General features: G+C 49.7%; 1 protein-coding gene across 2 annotated transcripts in view; it reads left to right on the top strand.

The window, feature by feature from the left end:
• Nucleotides 1-17,284, top strand: part of HNF1A (HNF1 homeobox A) — a 26,486-nt gene extending 9,202 nt beyond the window's left edge. For both annotated transcript variants that reach the window (XM_081966680.1, XM_081966681.1), the window contains exons 2-10: nucleotides 3,760-3,959; nucleotides 5,072-5,258; nucleotides 7,384-7,622; nucleotides 9,981-10,183; nucleotides 10,526-10,727; nucleotides 11,278-11,469; nucleotides 11,619-11,740; nucleotides 15,049-15,190; nucleotides 16,108-17,284. In XM_081966680.1, the coding sequence (XP_081822806.1) occupies nucleotides 3,760-3,959; nucleotides 5,072-5,258; nucleotides 7,384-7,622; nucleotides 9,981-10,183; nucleotides 10,526-10,727; nucleotides 11,278-11,469; nucleotides 11,619-11,740; nucleotides 15,049-15,190; nucleotides 16,108-16,229 (1,609 nt within the window). In that variant the 3' untranslated portion in view covers nucleotides 16,230-17,284. The remainder of the gene's footprint in view (nucleotides 1-3,759; nucleotides 3,960-5,071; nucleotides 5,259-7,383; nucleotides 7,623-9,980; nucleotides 10,184-10,525; nucleotides 10,728-11,277; nucleotides 11,470-11,618; nucleotides 11,741-15,048; nucleotides 15,191-16,107) is intronic.

Raw genomic sequence — 17,284 nt, 5'->3', positions numbered from 1 at the left:
CCATGGGCAGGAGGGGGTCCTTAGCTGTCCCACACCCAGAAGCCCTCCACCAAAGCCTATTTCTCCTGCCCCCAGGAGGGGGGGAATGAAAGTGACCTTCTGAATGTCTAGGTTTCTTCATACTTCATACTTCATACTAATGTCTTCACCTTGGCTCCCCACCTCTGCCCCACATCAGAAGGCCCAGACAGGGCATGGTCTCTAATGCTCCTTCCAGCCTCCCTTCAAGGCATTTGAGAGGAAGTGGTTGCTCCGAGAAATGGTCAAACCCCCCCCCCCAGAACCCCACATTTCCGGTTCTACCAAAGTAACTGAGATCATTCTGTGGAGAGATGCCCCTATTTTAGGTGTTCCCTTTCCTTCACTCAAATTTATTTCCTATTTTCTTCAATTGCATTATGGGGCAATGGAATATTGGACATTTTTTTCCAGAGTAAAATAAGCTATTGTGGCCACCTTAAATTCACTTATCTCTTTATTTCTCATATGTATATGTACAGTATATGGATATGGATATGTCTATATTAACATAAACCTGAAATTATATAATGTAAAATTAAGAAAAAAGATATAAAAGATGAAAGAGTAAGTAGAAAAAACAGTGAAGGGAAGGGAAGGAAAAAGACTTCCAATATTATTTTACAAACAAATTGATTACATCTTTTCCCTCTTGAAAGTTACGACATGGCTCTCTTCCTCCCTTCTTAAACAGCAAATCTATAAATTTATTTTTTCCATTTTCAACAAAAAGTCCATCAGAGATGTTCAGTCTTTTACAAAAGTTCTAGTTGTCTTATCCCTGATCAAAGAAGTCAATTTCACAGTTTCCCAAGTTCTGCCGTGTTCGTGTTTCTTGCCTCCGTTGTGGCTTTTTAATTCCCCCCCCCCCCCCCAATCTTTGTGCACCTAATAGTCTTTTTACTCTCTTTACATCAGTGGAGAAATACTGATCGAAGCATTTCAAATTTTCCACCACTTCGTTCTGTTGTTTGCAGATGAGACAACCATATTTTCTAATCTTTCCTCTAAGTAGTTTATAAATATGTTGAGTGGTAGACATCCTAGAAAGGATTCCTGCCCCTCCCTGCTTTATCCTGGCTCAAACCAACTGCTTAGCCATCCGTTCCAGGGTGTTTTCCCCAGGAATAACATCAAGCTAGGTCAGGGGTCTCAAACTCAAGGCCTGCGGGCTGGATTCGGCCTGCGGGGTGCTTAGATCTGGCCCACAGGGCCACCTTGGAAATAGTGAGGGACTGGCCCATGGTGCCTCTGCCAGCACAAACGGGCTCCTAAGCTCCGTTTTGGGCTGTGAAGGCTTCTTGCACCCCTCTGCCATATTGGAGCTTGGGAGCCCATTTTCGCTAGCAGAGGCTCTGCGGGCCGGTCCCTCACTGTTTCCACTGTGGGCATGGCCTGCTCGATGTCACTCATGTCAGGAGTGCTTGTGGCGGCCGAGCGCTCAGCCAGCGAAAACGGGCTCCCGAGCTCCGTTTTCACTGGCAGAGGGTTGTAGGAGGCTGTCGTAGCCTGTCAGGAGCCCGTTTTCACTGGCAGAGTGCTCGGGCTGCCACAAGCGCCCCCGACATGAGTGACATCAAGGAGGCCATGCCCGCTCTGGCCACACCCAGCCCAGGCCCCTGAGGTCAGTCACAACTCTGATGTGGCCCTCAATGAAATCGAGTTTGACACTCCTGAGCTGGGTGGTATTTTGCTCTCCGTTCTCTCTCCCCCTCCACTTTTTTTTTAAAGTGAGGCAGCTTTTTACCTTCTCTGAACTTCTGACATTCTACCTTCCATGGTTCCTCAGATGCACCGAAAAGCCCTCCAAGACAACATCCACGGGTCCCTTTGTGTCTTTTCAATGGAACCGACCTGATTTTGGAGCCCTAAACCCATTTGAGGCAGTCAGGTCACAACTTGCTTTCCTCCCCTTACTTTCAAAATCCCGTGAAGTGTTAGTACCAATTTATAATGCCTTGATAAGACCACTCTTGGAATATTGCATCCAGTTGCCATGACAATAAAAAAAGATATTGAGATTCTAGAAAGAATGCAGAGAAGAGCAGCAAAGATGATTAGGGGACTGGAGGCTAAAACATACGAAGAACGCTTGCAGGAATGTCTATTCTGGGGAAAAGAAGGACTAGAGGTGATATGATAGCAATGTTCCAGTATTTGAGGGGCTACCACAAAGAAGAGGGGGGGTCAACCTATTTTCCAACGTACTTGAAGGCTGATCAAGAATCAATGGATAGAAACTAATGAAGGAGAGAAGCAACTTAAAACTAAGGAGAAATTTCCTGACAGTCAGAACAATTAATGGGTAGAATGACTTGCTTTCGCCAATGGAGACTGGACAACCATTTGAAGGAATGTATAGGGTCTCTTGCTTGTGCAGGGGGTTGGACTAGAAGATCTTTGAGGTTCTGTTATGCTATTCTGTTCTCTTTTTTTTTTGCCTCTCTCTCTTTTTGTCCCCCATCCTACTTAGAGCCCTTTGAGTGCAATTCCCCCGGAGGAGAAGCCGGAAGCCAAGTAGGAAGTGGGGTCTCTCCCCATCTTGCCTTCCCCTCTTAGCAGCCGCCCACCCCTCCCTCCCTCCCTCCTGCTTTCACCACCCCTGGAGCCCAAAGGGGCTTTCATTGCTTTCGGCTTCCCTTGTGAGCTCTGCTCCTTTGGCCCTTCAGGGCCCCCCACTTCCTGCCTTAGCTGCTGTCTGACAGGCTTCCGTGGGGATTGACACCCGTCTCCTCGTCCCTTTGGTCAAAAGCTCCTGGGGCTTCTTGGGTGGGTTCCTGAGCTGCTTTTTCCTCCTTGGTCGGCATCTGAGTTTATGAGACGTTCTCTTGCACTCCCTTTAAGAGAAATTTTGTCCGCGGGATTCTGCCTAGTATTCCTCTGAAGTTGTTTTCTTCTTCTTAGTGATTTTCCCACAAGAGCTGGGTCTGCCTTTTTGTTTGTTTGTTTGTTTGTTTTGCTTTTGATCAACCAAGTGTTGATCGATTGGTTGAGTTGGGAAGAGGATGGACTGGCTTCCCTCTGAGCCTGAGGTCATGGGCTAAGAGAGAGGCTCTGGCACAGAGTCACCCACCTGGCTAAGGCAAGACTAGAACTCACCCTCTCCTAGCTGCATCCTTGACTGCTACAACCAGAGCAACTTTACAACCTGTGGACTTCAGCTCCCAGAATTCCTGAGCAAGCATGGCCGGTTGACGTCCACAAGTCTTAAAGTTGCCAAGCATGGAGACTCCTAACCTTGAGGGACAGGAGGAAGAGTTGTCAGCAAGACAATGGTCAGAGAGAGAGAGAAGAAATCTGAGCCTGGGACAGAAAGCCTCTCAGACAAGATCCTCCTTGGTTTCCTTGAAGATAGTGAGAGGGAGGATGGACGGAGGGGACTTCAGACGTGCAGGATTCTGCTACTAGGGCCTCAGAATAAAAGTAGTCTTCCTAAGCATAAGGCTGGCATGGTCTGATATCACCGGGCTAAAACGGAATTGTGGGAACTGAGCACAAAGCTGGAGCCTTCACATGTTCCAGGAACCAGAGAATGGAATGTTATTCCTAAGAACTTTACTCATTTGGAGGCAACGTATTGTGTGAACCCAGCAATTCTGAATTGTTTATTCTTGTAAGCTGCTCGGAGTCACCAAGGCCGAGTTGGGTGGCCATATATATTTTCTTCAATAAATGCATCAAGATTCGGAGGGGGGGGGGAAAGGACCCCTCTCTGAGACAGCCGTTCTCCATCTCTTCCAGGGAGGATCCATGGAGGGTGGCAAAGATGGTGAAGTCCTACCTCCAGCAGCACAACATCCCTCAACGGGAGGTGGTGGACACAACGGGCTTGAACCAGTCCCACCTCTCCCAGCACCTCAACAAGGGCACCCCAATGAAGACTCAGAAGAGAGCCGCCCTGTACACCTGGTACGTTCGCAAGCAGCGAGAGGTGGCCCAGCGTAAGTACAGCAACCGGCAACAATGTGCCCCCTTCCCAAGACCCGTGTAGACCAGGGGCTGGCTCGGACTCTGGGAGGGATCTCTGCTCCAAGATGCCCAGGTTGGGGGCATTGCTCCTCTGAGCAATCTTTCCCAGTGCAGAGGTGGGAGATGGTGCCCTAGGCAGGCCCCCACCCTGAGATTCGGGCAGGTCTTCCTCCTTCTGGGGCTGAGGGCTTCTGTGGGCAAAGGGTGAGGCGGACTGGGGAAGGCGACGTCTTCCATTGATGAGAGGCTGTGAGTCAGTTCTGAGGCTCCATGGCTCTTTTCTCTTAGTTTCTCATTGACGGTTCTCAGCAGGAAATGGCCAGATGTTAGCCACACCTGCCAAAGGGTGGGGAGTGTATTATTATTGCCTCTTCCTGGGTTGCAAGCCGAGTAGAAAATGTTTCCTGTGGAAATACAGTAACATGTCATCCTCTGGATCTGAAATCCTGATCCTTAAAAACTTTAGGGGGCAGAGGGGGAGGGAATCTGCAAATGTCACTCTGGAATCTGTACAAAAAAAAAAGATGATGGGTTCAAGACAAGGGGACTAGGCAGCAAACCCACCAAAATTAGTTTTAATTTCATTTAATTAATTGTACATATACATGTAATTAACTATGTCCTCTTTGTCACGTACATAAAATTGCCTAGCATCACTCGGGCACTGCAAGAGGTGGGACCTAAATCAGGGCTCCATCAGCTCCCCTTATTCCCAATTTCTTATTGGGCTGGGGTGAAATTGTGAATTTTTAATTGTGAATATTTAATGTTCTGCATTGTTGACTTGGGTGGCTATAGAAATGTGCTTAATAAATAAATAATGATGCATAAATTATTTCCCCCATCAATAGCCTTTGGTCTTGGAGGGAACAGATGGGGGGAAGCTAGCTGAAAACAGAAGCCACCAAGACCCCAAGGAAACCCTCAAAAGAGCGGCTTCTGCTCTCTTCCCTGCAGGGAGAGGGGGGCGGTATATAAATTTAATAAAACTCAAACTCAAAACTCTTCTCCAGAGCTCAGCAAGCCTTTGATTTCCACTCCTGCCCCGTGGATCCCTTCCCAGAGTCTCTTTTTGCCATTCCAGAATTCACCCACGCCGGCCAGGGCCTCATGGTGGAGGACCCGATGGGGGAGGAGCTCCCGGTCAAGAAGGGCCGGAGGAACCGGTTCAAGTGGGGCCCGGCCTCCCAGCAGATCCTCTTCCAAGCCTACGAGAGGCAGAAGAACCCGAGCAAGGAAGAGAGGGAGGCTCTGGTGGAGGAATGCAACAGGTACCGGGGAGACAGACCGGGATGGGCCTCCGTGGAAGGAGACCTTTGGATCCCTCTTGGGAGCCTTAGCTTCTGCCTCGGTTTCCCTTTTCCAATAAGCAACCAAGTTGGAAGAGCTTTTAAAAGCAATTTATTAGAGAACTCTATGAGAAGGGGGAACCCCGAGAAATGGATTACATTTATTTTATAGTTAGAACAAGAGGCAGCTTCAAAGCAAAAGTTCATTGGCTTAGAAAGAGTCGTCTGTTCAGTTACATCACAAGAATCACAGCATACGTAGCCATAGGAAAGAGCATTATGTTCTCAGTAAAAGAAAACATTTGCAAACGCTGAACATCCAAATGGGTTTGGTTAAAAGATACCTTCTCAACACTTCTCAAGGATGGGCTTGACTGTTCCCTTTGTTCATGGAGGCTAAAAACCAAACTGTTACCTACAATGTGTTGAGTGGTCTCCTTCCAGTCCTGGTTCCTGAAAGAGAGGCCTTTTCTTGAAGGTTTATGGGAAATTATTAGCAACACCATTGAAAAAGCAAATTTAAAAGAAATACAAGGACACCCCCACCCCCCCCGTTAATTACACAGTGCAACAAAACCATGTTTCAGGTATGATAAAGTCCACCCTCTGTGGCTCTCAGAGCCTCCCACAGGCCACCACCGGCAAGGCCCTGCCAGGCTAACGGCCCCTTGATCCAGCCCCACAAGATGGGAAGGGAATTGCTCCTCCGTAGGCCAAGTCCGGTCGCCTCCAGACCCATGTTGGGAGGGACGGTTGAGATTTCATCAATTTCCCTCAGTTGAGCAAGACCACCTGCTCCGTGAAAAGGGGGCGAATGCGCCTTCACTCTCCCATCTCTATTTTGTTCCAAATTAACCTTAAACAACTAACCATCAATCTGAGTTTGATGCAAAAAAGAGAGAGAGAACACCAAGAGATTCAGCACAATCATAGTTCGATTACAGTTAGCAGAGTGCAGAATAAATACATGAGAGCTTCCTTTGGCTATTCATGGCAAAAACTTTCAAACTTATCTATTTTTTTTTTTTTTTGTTTATATCCTGATTTTATTATTTTTACAAATAACTCAAGATGGCAAACCTACCCCACACACCTTCCGATTTCCCCCACAATAACAACCCCGTGAAGTGGATTGGACTGAGAGAGAGGGACTGGCCCAAAGTCACCCAGCTAGCCGTCATTCCTCAGGCAGGACTAGAGCTCCTGGTCGCCTGGTGAATGGCCAGAGTTACCCAGCCCGCTTTCATGGCTAAGGCAGGACTTGAATTCATGGTTTCCTGCTTTCTAGTCTGGTGCCTTAACGACCAGACCAAACTAGCTCTCCTCCTAACTCTGGAGAAGCAGTTCCCTGACAGTTTGTCTCTTCTGAAGAGCTGAATCTTGCAGAGGATGCTGGGCTCCTACCTAAGCATTTGGAGGTTGATCAGCACCACCTCTGATGCACACAATCCTTCTCTGCAATTGCATGTTGGGCTGAATAAGCCATCTTTCGGAATGGTGGCCACCATGGTGTACATATTCTTTTTGAGGGCTGTTTGAATAGTTTACCAAAGTGGTGCATCATCCCTCTTGAACCTGGTTTACTTATCAAATGAGCCATAACAGAGTCTGCTGGGTTTGATTTGGTTTGATGTGCTATGTAAATCCAGCAATTGCGGCTGATGACTCGTAATTTATGGTTTAGCAGAAGTGTGGAAACTCTGTTGAAGGAAGCCAATTGTCCTACTCTTGGGTGTGCTTAGCTTGCTCTGAACTGTGATCATTCTGCCTTGAGTACACACTAGGAGGACTGCATGAGATACTAACCCAGTTATCAACTTTCCTTCCCTAGAGACAACCTCTGCTTATTCTTGGAGGTCATTTTAATTTTCCTAAACTTCATCATTATTTCTCAACCTTGGCTACTTGAAGATGTGTGGATTTAAACTCTCAGAATTCCACAACCACAAACTTTAAGTAGCCAAGGGAGAGAAGGTGGAGCTTCCAAAATTCCCAGTCGGTTGCTGAGAACTTCCAGGAATTGTGTTGCGCCATTTTGGGAACATATCCGGTTGGGGAGATTCTAGGATTCCTCCAGACCTGATCCAACCATGCCCTTCCTTGGCAGGGCAGAGTGCCTTCAGCGTGGCGTCTCTCCATCCCAAGCCCAGGGGCTGGGCTCCAACCTGGTGACCGAGGTGAGGGTTTACAACTGGTTTGCCAACCGCCGTAAAGAGGAAGCCTTCAGGCACAAGCTTGCCATGGACAGCTACAACGGCTCCCAGCCCAGCTCCGTGCCCACCCTGGCCTCTCACGGGTCCTCCTCTCTCCAACCGGCAACTCCTCTGTCCCCAGGCAAAGTCCACGGTGAGTGCCAGGCAGGGGGTGGCAGGGCAGAGGGAGACCCCCCGGGGCAGGGGCAAATGAAGAACGGTGGCAGAAATTGGCTATGTCTGGTCTAACAAAGAGAAAGACTAGAGGTGGCATGATAGCAGTCTTCCAATATTTGAGCGGCTACCACATGGACAAGGGAGTCAAGTTATTCTCCAAAGCACCTGAGGGCAGGACAAGAAGCAAGGGCGGAAACGAATCCAATTTCCTGACGGTTAGATCAATTAATCAGTGGAATGACTTGCCTTCAGAAGTTGTAAATGCTCCAACGTTGTAGGTTTTTAAGAAGAGATTGGAGTACCATTTGTCTAAAATGGTACAGAGGGCTGCCTGGAATGCCTGAACAGGGTTGGACTAGAAGATCTCTGTAGTCTAGAAGGTCCCTTCCAATGTTGTTATTCTGTTACTAAGAAGTGTGTATCCTGTATATACATTTGTGGGTATGTATTTGTGTTACAACCCCTGGTATGCCCTGGTTCGAATCCCAGTAAGGGTATGGCTAGCTGATGAGAGCTAAATAGCTTGAAATAGATCTATACTAGTCTCCCTTTATTTATTTATCAGCACAAATACAACACATTTGTGGGTATGTATCTATATCAATGTGTAGCCCTTGCCATGACCACAATTGGGACCAAAATTTCCATGGCTAAGCAAAGTGGTTGTTAAATGAATCATACCTGACTTTGCAATCTTCTTTTTGCCATGGTTGGCTAGAGACAAAACTCCCATTTAATGATTAAATGAATCTTGCGGTCATTAAGCAAATCCAGCTCCCCCCCCCCGACTTTGTTTCTCAGAAACTGGCTGGGAATGTGGCAGATGGAGATCACATGACCTGCAGCTGTCCTAAATACATAGCATTAAATACCATTTCTGAAATTTATTTTTTGATAATGTTTTTTTTTATTTCCAAAGTTAAAATACAAACTTCAACAACAACAAAAGAAAATAACAACAAAGCAAAAACTAAACAAGACCCCAAAAAGTAACCTAAAATAATGCACCTACATTGTCCCCCCTAGTCGAGTATTGATAATACCAAGAGCCCTTAGACTTATATACCGCTTCACAATGCTTTCCATCCCTCTCTAAGCGGTTTACAGAGTCAGCCCATTGCCCCCAACAATCTGGGTCCTCATTTTACTGACCTTGGAAGGATGGAAGGCTGAGTCAACCTTGAGCCTGGTGAGATTCAAACTGCCAAACTGCAGGCAGCCGGCAGCCAGCAGAAGTAGCCTGCAGTACTGCATTCTAACCACAGTGCCACCATGGCTCTAAATATAAGCGTCTGAATTGTTATCATCCATGTGACCCCTGGATGCTGGGATAGTTATAAACATGAGTAAGCCGTTGTTTTCAATGCCGCTGTAACTTTCCACTGCAATGAAATGGATGGCTGTAAGCTGAGAACTACCCTATGTTTTGGAGTATAAGACACACCAAGGTTTTGAAGAGGCAAATTTTTAAAAAAGTTTTTGCATTCTGCAAACCTCCCAAAAACGGGTCCATTTTGTTTGTTATTTAAAAAAAGGGCATGAACAGCCCTTAGGAGGCTTATAGAATGCTGCTGAGGGCTGGGGGGGATAAACGACCCATTTTTTTCTCATTTCTGCCCTCCCCAGCCCCCAGAAGCTCTCTGAAAGCCTCCTAAAGGCTATGCATGGCCATTTTGGTGAAGGGGGCGGGGTTTCGGGAGGCAAAAATGCTGTATTCAGTGTATAAGATGCACCCAGATTTTCAGCCTCTTTTTTGAGGGGAAAAGGTGCGTCTTATACTCCGAAAAATACGGTACCTATATATTCATATGTAAAGTTCTGTTTCTAAGCAGGAAGATGTGGGAGCTTTGCTAAGTTGGAGCATCTTCCAAGAGTTCTGCCAAGCTCTGGAGAGAGGGAGGGGAGAAGGAGGTTAAGGTCTCCTAAGGCAGGGGTACCCAAACCCTCAGTCCATGGCCTGCTACTGGTATGCGGCCTTTTGGGAACTGGTCCGCCCAAATGTCCGGCAATGCGCAAAGCTCCTTTTGCACATGCACAGGATTAGGTTGCACATGTGAAACCATCCCCTCCTCTGCCAGTCATGGAGCCAGAAATGTTGGGGTCCGCTGTCCTAAGGGGCTTCCTAAGTAAATCCCCCCCCCCCCGTGCTTAGTTACCAAATACTAACATTTACCCCTGGCTGAGCAAGAGGATGCAGGTCAGGCAGCATAACAGAGAGTTATTCTGGGGGCGAAAGCTTGTGGCATGGAAAGCCCCTCCCAAGTTTATGGCACAGGGGTTTTGTCCCTGGCCATCCTGACCATTGAGGCTTTTCTCGTTGCTGTTGTCGTTTCAGAGCCCTCCCCTCTCCATCAGCAGCAGCAGCAGCAGCAGCAAGGCCTCTCCTTCTCGGACCTGGGCATGAGGTATGGCCAGCCGCCGGTCAGTGAGACCCCCAACAACAGCCAGCACAATTCCATCACAACTACGCAGACCATCCTGCACCAAGTTTCCTCCCCCAGTCTCTGCTCCACCAGCTCAGGACCAGATACCAAGCTGGTGAGTGAAAAGTGCCCGAGACCCTGGTGGGGGCTGGAAGGGAGACTCTGTGGCTGCATTCTCAGAGCCTGCCAGTGGGAGCGGTGCTGCCCCTCGGGATGGGGGTGGGTGGGAGCTGGGATGATGGGATCTTGAGGGCTTCCCCCTCCTGGTATGTGGTGTCTACGTTACACTCTGATCACCCAGCCCATTTATGTCCACGTTGGGTGTTGAGCCTCACAGGAGAAGAGAAGGACCAGCCAGATCAAGCCAAGGATGGCAGCTGGGCTCTACTGTGGTCCCCAGACACCTGCCGGGATCCAAAGGGTCCTTAGACCTCCTGGCTTCCTTCCTGTCCCACAGATCTCTGCTCCAGGGGGCTCCCTCCCCCCCGTCAGCACCCTGACAGCCCTGCACAGCCTGGAGCCCAACCCACACGCCCTGAGCCATCAGACGCAGAACCTCATCATGGCCTCCCTCCCGGGGGTCATGGCCATTGGCCCCGGAGACACACCTTCGCTTGCACCAACCTTCACCAACACGGGGGCCTCCACCTTAGTCATTGGTAAGTGATGCGGCATTGGGTGTGGAGAGAGGGCTCATTCTAGGCAGCATGAAAGGAGCGGGCACCCAGGAGTGTGCAGGGCAGCTCCCTCTTCGGGAGCCATGCCCTCTGCTGCCCAGCTGGGCATTCCTTCCTTATTGGCAGGGGCTGCCCGTAGCTCGAGGCCTCCAGCCGAGATGATATTTTTGGGTGGAAAATATTATGGCCGGAGGACCACTGAGCTCAGCCTTCATCCAAAGGGACCGATGAAGTAGCCAAAGGGGCCGCACTGAGGCTTACGCTCCAGGTTGACAGGGCTGCGTCTGTGGGAGGCTTCATACATTCCAGGAAGCCCCAGTTCACACGGTTGATTGTAGAAGCCACCCTGTGGCCAGGAAGCTAGTCATCCCATTTTGCACAAAAGAATCTGCGCTAGGACGAAACCAAGGAAACCTGGGTTAGCTTGGGTGAGCAGGATGGTGAACCCACCCAATGGGGTGGCGGTGTGCATGGGGGCTCAAGGGGGAGCCTCTGGGGGTTTGACAGCCAGGCCCCCCTCTCCTGCCTCCAGGTCTGGCTTCCACCCAAGGGCAGAGCGTCCCAATGATCAACAACATGGGCAGCAGCCTCACCACCCTCCAGCCGGTCCAGTTCTCCCAGCAGCTGCACCCGTCCTACCAGCAGCCCCTCATGCAGCAGGTCCAGGGCCACCTCAACCAGAGCCCCTTCATGGCCACCATGGCCCAGATCCAGGCTCCTCACGGTAGGTTGGGAAGGGAGGGCGGCCACCCCGGGAATGCTCCATGCCCGGCAGCCTTCCTGCACCTTGGAGCTGGTGGGGAGGGGACCTTCTGTCCTGTCACCCAAGGCCTCCGTGGCTCATGGTGCCTTCTTCACCTCCATTATTCCCAGCTCTCTACAGCCACAAGCCAGAGGTGACCCAATATGCACATACCAGCCTTCTACCCCAGACCATGGTGATCACAGACACCGCGAACCTCAGCACTTTGGCCAGCCTGACACCAACCAAACAGGTGAGGGGGGGCTCGAGGGGGGGCTGAAGGGAGTCCAAGGGGCCAACACCTATGTGGTCCAAGTGGCAACAGAGAACAAGCTGAGCTGAACCTTGTGGGAGCTGCTTCTGCACCCACAGCAGACCAAGCCTGGGCCCAAGGGGCAAGTCCTACAGTTTCTTCTGCAGAGCAAGAGACTAGTGTGTAAACCTAGAGCAAATCCCACTCCCTCTCTGGGAGCTTCATCCCTGGAGGCTTTCAAGAAGAGGCTGGACGGCCATCGGTCAGAAACGGTGCAGGGCCGGGATGGCGAACCTATGGCACATGGGCCGCAGGGGGCACACGGAGCCATTTCTGGGGACACACGAGGCATTGTCAGCTCCAGCGTGGGTGCATGCGCGCACTGGTCAGCTGATTTTCGGCCGTGATTTCCGCCCGTTTTCCGCCCTCCGGAGGCTTCCCTGAATGTGGAAACCAGACGTCTGGAAACAGACTTTTGGTTTGCTCGTTGGGCTGTTTTCCGCCCTCCGGAGGCTTCAGGGAGGGCAATAAACAGACCCACCAGAAGTTGGAAAACAGGCTATTTCCGGCCTCTGGAGGGCCTCTGGGGGGGGGGGCAGGGGAGGCAGTTTCGCCCTCCCCAGGCTTCAAGAAAGTCGTGTGTGCATGCGTGGGGCAGCGTGTGTGTGTGTGTCACACATGTATGCGTAGAGGGCACAGTGCGGGGGGAGCATTAAATTATGGGGGTGGGCACACAGACGCATGCTTTCGGCACCCAAGGTGAAAAAGGTCACCCTCAATGGTGCAGGGTCTCCTGCTTGAGCAGGGGTGGGGGGTGGGGGGGGTGGAGTAGATAACCTACAAGGTCCCTTTCAACTCTATTACTCTGCTAATCTCTTCTAGCACTGATAACATGACCTGGTGGGGTAACAAAACGTTTGCAAGAAAAGAAGCAAACTCAGAGAGCACTAAAGACCCCGTAGCTGCAAATACTCTTTTATAAGAAAGTGGTGATTTGCAAAAACAATTAGATAACACTGCTAGCCAAACACAAGTGTGAGTGTCACAACCTGAAATTAAATCTCTTGTTCCTGCTAAATTTTGCATCCCAAGTTTCAAATGGCAGAATTTGGGGTCATTTCTGGGGGTTTTCTTAGGGGATGAAGGCAGAGGTCCTGCTCCCCTTCCCACCTTTAAGGTTAAACCTCCTCCCCCCTCCCATATTGGCCCTGCTGGCAAGGTAGCTTTGTTCCTGCAAGGTATCCTCCTGTTCTTTTGTTGACAAGGAGAGCAGGTTGCATTTTATTCATTTATAAAATGTATCTGCTGCCCGTCTCCTTGTCAAGTCACTCTGCAACCTCCGATTAACAAAAGGAGAAAAACTCTTGCTGCGTGAGCACAGGAAAGTCACCCAGGGCAGGTTTTCCTTGGCCATAAAAAGCTGAGATATTTGCCAGACGGAAGACAAGAGAAAACGGGGCCTCTTCAGTCATGCCATCGAGTTACTTCCTGTCTTTGAAAGGTTTCGGAGCTCACTCGCTCTTTCCTAGCTTTAGGGCCAATTTGTGCCTTTGATCTTCTCCTCCAATGTTTTCAAGATTAGAAGATCAAAGGCCAAAGGTGGGAAGATTGGCTTTTTTTACTGATTTTATGGTATTGTGAAGTTTAATTTGCTTTTTAAAGATTGAATGTTACTTTAAGGTCTGTGCACGCTTTGAAAAGGACTCAGGCGGCCTTTGGACCTCCGGCAAGTAGAAGCAAAACTCCTCCTGATTACTCATTCGAGCAGCCCGTCTTTTTCAGGCTGTAGTCAACTTGTTCATGTGAATGCAATTCTTTAAAGCAGGTGCTGGTCCCCTCCTCCCCATAGAAGCTGGGGTGGGAGAACCCAGCTGCTTTAAAGAAGGGGAAGGAACTGAATGAAGAAACAGGACAAAAATAAGGGGAGCTTGCCTGCAAAGTTTGCGGCCAGCAAATTGTAAGAAAGAAGAGGGAGTCAAGCTATTCTCCAAAGCCCCCGAGGGCAGGACAAGAAGCAATGGGTGGAAACTAATCAAGGAGAGAAGCAACCTAGAACTAAGGACAAATTTCCTGACAGTGAGGACAATTAATCAACTTGCCTCCAGAAGTTGTGAATGCTCCAACACTGGAAGTTTGTAAGATGTTGGATAATCATTTGTCTGAAGTGGTGTAGGGTTTCCTGCCTAAGCATTAGGTTGGAGTAGATGACCTCCAAGGTCCCTTCCAACTCTGCTATTCTATTCTATTCTAATTCTATTTGCACCTTGCCAGTTGTAGAGGCACCAAAGGCCGTTGATGGAAGCTCCAACATCTCTTGACCCTTCCAAGACATTCCCAGCTTCTCTTGCTGACCATTCGCTCCAAGCGAGAGTCCAGGAAGGCAGAAGAGGTTCAGCTGTCCTGGGCTGCATGCTAAGCAACAGGAAGGTTAGCTGAGGAAATGGAAGCAGCAGGAAAATGAATGGAAATGGACCAGTGGATGCCGGTTCCCGATTTTAACAAATAATAAGTCTGAGCGTAGGCATATGTGTGTCTTGCCCTTTAATGAATTTGGACGTTGTTCGAAATAAAACAGTGACAAATAGAGCAGGTAGCAGGAGAGAGAAATGGGAGGAGGACTTCAGGATAGGTAGCTGCTCCTAAAGGAGGAGATTTTGAAAGCGCCGTTAACAAATAAATCAAATGAAGGAAATGGAACCCAGGAGTAGAGCCCGACAAAAAGGCCCAGTGAAGATCTAAAGAGGGGGGGGGGGACGCACTTTCAGGAAACGGAGAGGCAGGCGGTTCTCATGGAAGAGCAGAGCCGGGAAGCCTCTGACTTTAGAGAGAGGAAAGGGAAACACTGCAGAGAAGAGGAGCTTTGGGGAAGGAGGCAAAGGACAAAAAAGGCTCCTTTGGGTATGCTGGAAATAAAGGAACTGGGCAAGGATAAATTTAACAGCTGCCCCAAATGCTGGTAGACAATGAAAAGCTTTGGTCCAGTCTTCTCCCACAAACAGCCGTGTGGAAGCCTGAGGGGCAGGAGGGGTCATCAAGGGGCAGGAGGAAGCCCATATAACCTACGGAAACATTCGTCAACACTGCATGAGCTACAGTCTCTAGGACCAAAGACGTTTCGTCCCTGGATACCGAGCAGCCAAAGTTCAAAGCATTTCTTCTGAACGTCTTGGGTCGATTTTAGTTTCTAAACCTGGCTACAACAATCCTGATGTTTAACAAAAATGTCCCTCTTCTACTGTGCTGCGTCTCGCGAGTAGCAAGGGCAAGCTTTGTAGCTGTCTTTGGGTTGGCCTGTGGTTTCCCCCCAGATCTTCACGTCAGAGGCAGAGACTCCCACAGAATCTGGGATCCCAACGCCCACCAGCCAACCTTCGGCCCACTTGCAGGGACAGGAAGGCTCCATCCAGTCGCACCTTCAGTCCGGACCCCGCCTGACCTCCAGCCCCGCCGGTAAGCCGCAACTTTTCACTATATGTTCTGTCCCTTAGTAGGTCCCGGAACCTTTTATTCAAAGCCGCCATTTGCACCTACGACCACTGGGGCGGCTTAATAACCCCTGCAAAAAAGTTATACAATTTTACGACCATTATGACTCATGGCCGTAATGGACAGTCTCCATTATGGGCATAACCCGAGGACTACCTGCATGCCTCCATAATGGAGCCAGAAAAGTTTCCGTTTCAAAGGTAATGAAAGGGTCCCCCAGGCTAAAATGTGTTTTAAAGCTCTGTGCTTTTAATCTCTTCTCAATTGAACGTAACACCTTAAAGTGTAGCCGTTCAGCAGCCGCCTTCTTCAGAGAAATGCTCCATTTGGTTATCTTTAATCTTGGCAAATGAATTGTGGCTAGCCATGCAGAAGCCCAGCCGTCTGTGCCTACACACAGCCACTCCATCTTGTCCAAGTGCACACAAACCCATGCAGACAGCTGGAGAAGGTCTGCCGAGGTGAGGCACCCCCTCCCCTGGGGCGTTCAGGCTTTGAGATACTGGCAGCCCCCTCCCTTCAAAATGCTCTCCCCAGCCCTAAAGGAAAGGGAAAGCTTTGCCTTCAGCCGCCTGGGATGACTGATGGAGACAGGGACCCTCCTTTGTTCTTTGGGGATCCGCTTAGCAATGGGCATCCTCTAAGAGTCCCCGTCACCTGCCAGAATGGGAGCTTTGGCAGCCGTAAACTCTCTAGGAATAAAACATGCTGTCGGTTATTTTAAAAATAATCCCTTCCGTTGTTTTTTAATTCGCTGATGAGAAAGGGGGCTTGGATACTTTGGCGGGTGGGGCCTGTCAGCCCCTCTGGGTTGTGAAGGGAAGAGCGAAAAGCTCCTTGTGCCATGGTCTCACCTGTTGTTTCTGCTCCGCCCCAAACAGTCTCGTCTGGCAGTTTGGTCCTTTACCAGAGCTCCGACTCTTCCAACGGCCACTTGCTGCCATCCGCCCACAGCGTGATCGAGACCTTCATCTCCACCCACATGGCTTCTTCCACGCAATAACTGGACATTCGGCAGCCCTCGCCTGCAGCCCGAGGGACTTCTCCTGCACCCCATCCCTGCTCCTGGGAGGGAAGGCCAGGCTGTGCCCCCGGCTGCCTCCTCTGCCAGGATTTGCATGGCTCTTCCCCACCTCCAACACCCACTGGGATTTCAAACCTCCAAGCAAAACTATGCACCAAGCAAAAGCAGGAGGCTGAGGTGGAGCTTTTGCACAGCTGAGAAAAGCTAGAGAGAGCAGGCAGGCAGGGTTTGTGGTGGACAATGTTCTTTGATGTGGGACTGGCTGCCGAGGGGTGAGGGATGGTGGAGTAGAACAGCGAGGCTCCTTCTGCTCTTCAGATGGGCCCCCAGAGCAAGGACAAGGCAGAGTTGGAACAAGGAACAAAAGAAGGGAGCACTCATCCTCTGTAAAGGATGTAGAAGAGGCTCACACCTGGGGCACTGCAGGAGCCTTGGGAGAACTTGCTCTCCAACCAGACTCAAGTGGGCTCTGGTTGCAGTGAGGCCTTGGCTGGTTCTCAGCCCACAAGCAGCCCCTCAGGCTCGGCCCCAGGTGGAAACTGCCAGGAGAGCAGTCCCGCTGCCAAAGGTCTGAACCAGGCAGGGGATACTTCCTGGAACCTCTGCATGCTCCTGCATTAGTGCAAGGGCACCAGGAATCTGCTCTGGCAGCCATCAAGTGTGACAGCTGCACCCTACATCATAAAAGATAATACTGTTTTCAGAGTTAAATTAAAAGGAACACGCGTAATAGAGTTAAGAGCCTAAGTAAAATATGGACCTTGAGTTGAAATGCAGAAGGCTAAGAGTCTAAGAGTCTTGTCTCCCATTTTAGAGATAAGCAAACCAAATAGCTCGTCCTCAAAATAGTAAAAATAGTTACTATTAGTAAATAGCAAAAATAGCAATAAATCCCCAAAGAGGATGAGCCTCATTTCTATAAATAGCTTAGAAACAAAGGGACTCTGTTGTTGCTACCCCAAGTCAAAGAATTTGAGACCACCTGCATTCCATCAGCTTTTCCCCTCTGCATCTGATCTGCCTCAACCCTCCCT

Source organism: Natrix helvetica (assembly GCF_964273705.1).
Source record: "Natrix helvetica genome assembly, chromosome: 14".
In the NCBI taxonomy this organism is placed as follows: Eukaryota; Metazoa; Chordata; class Lepidosauria; order Squamata; family Natricidae; genus Natrix; species Natrix helvetica.
This window is presented reverse-complemented; position numbering and strand designations above follow the sequence as displayed.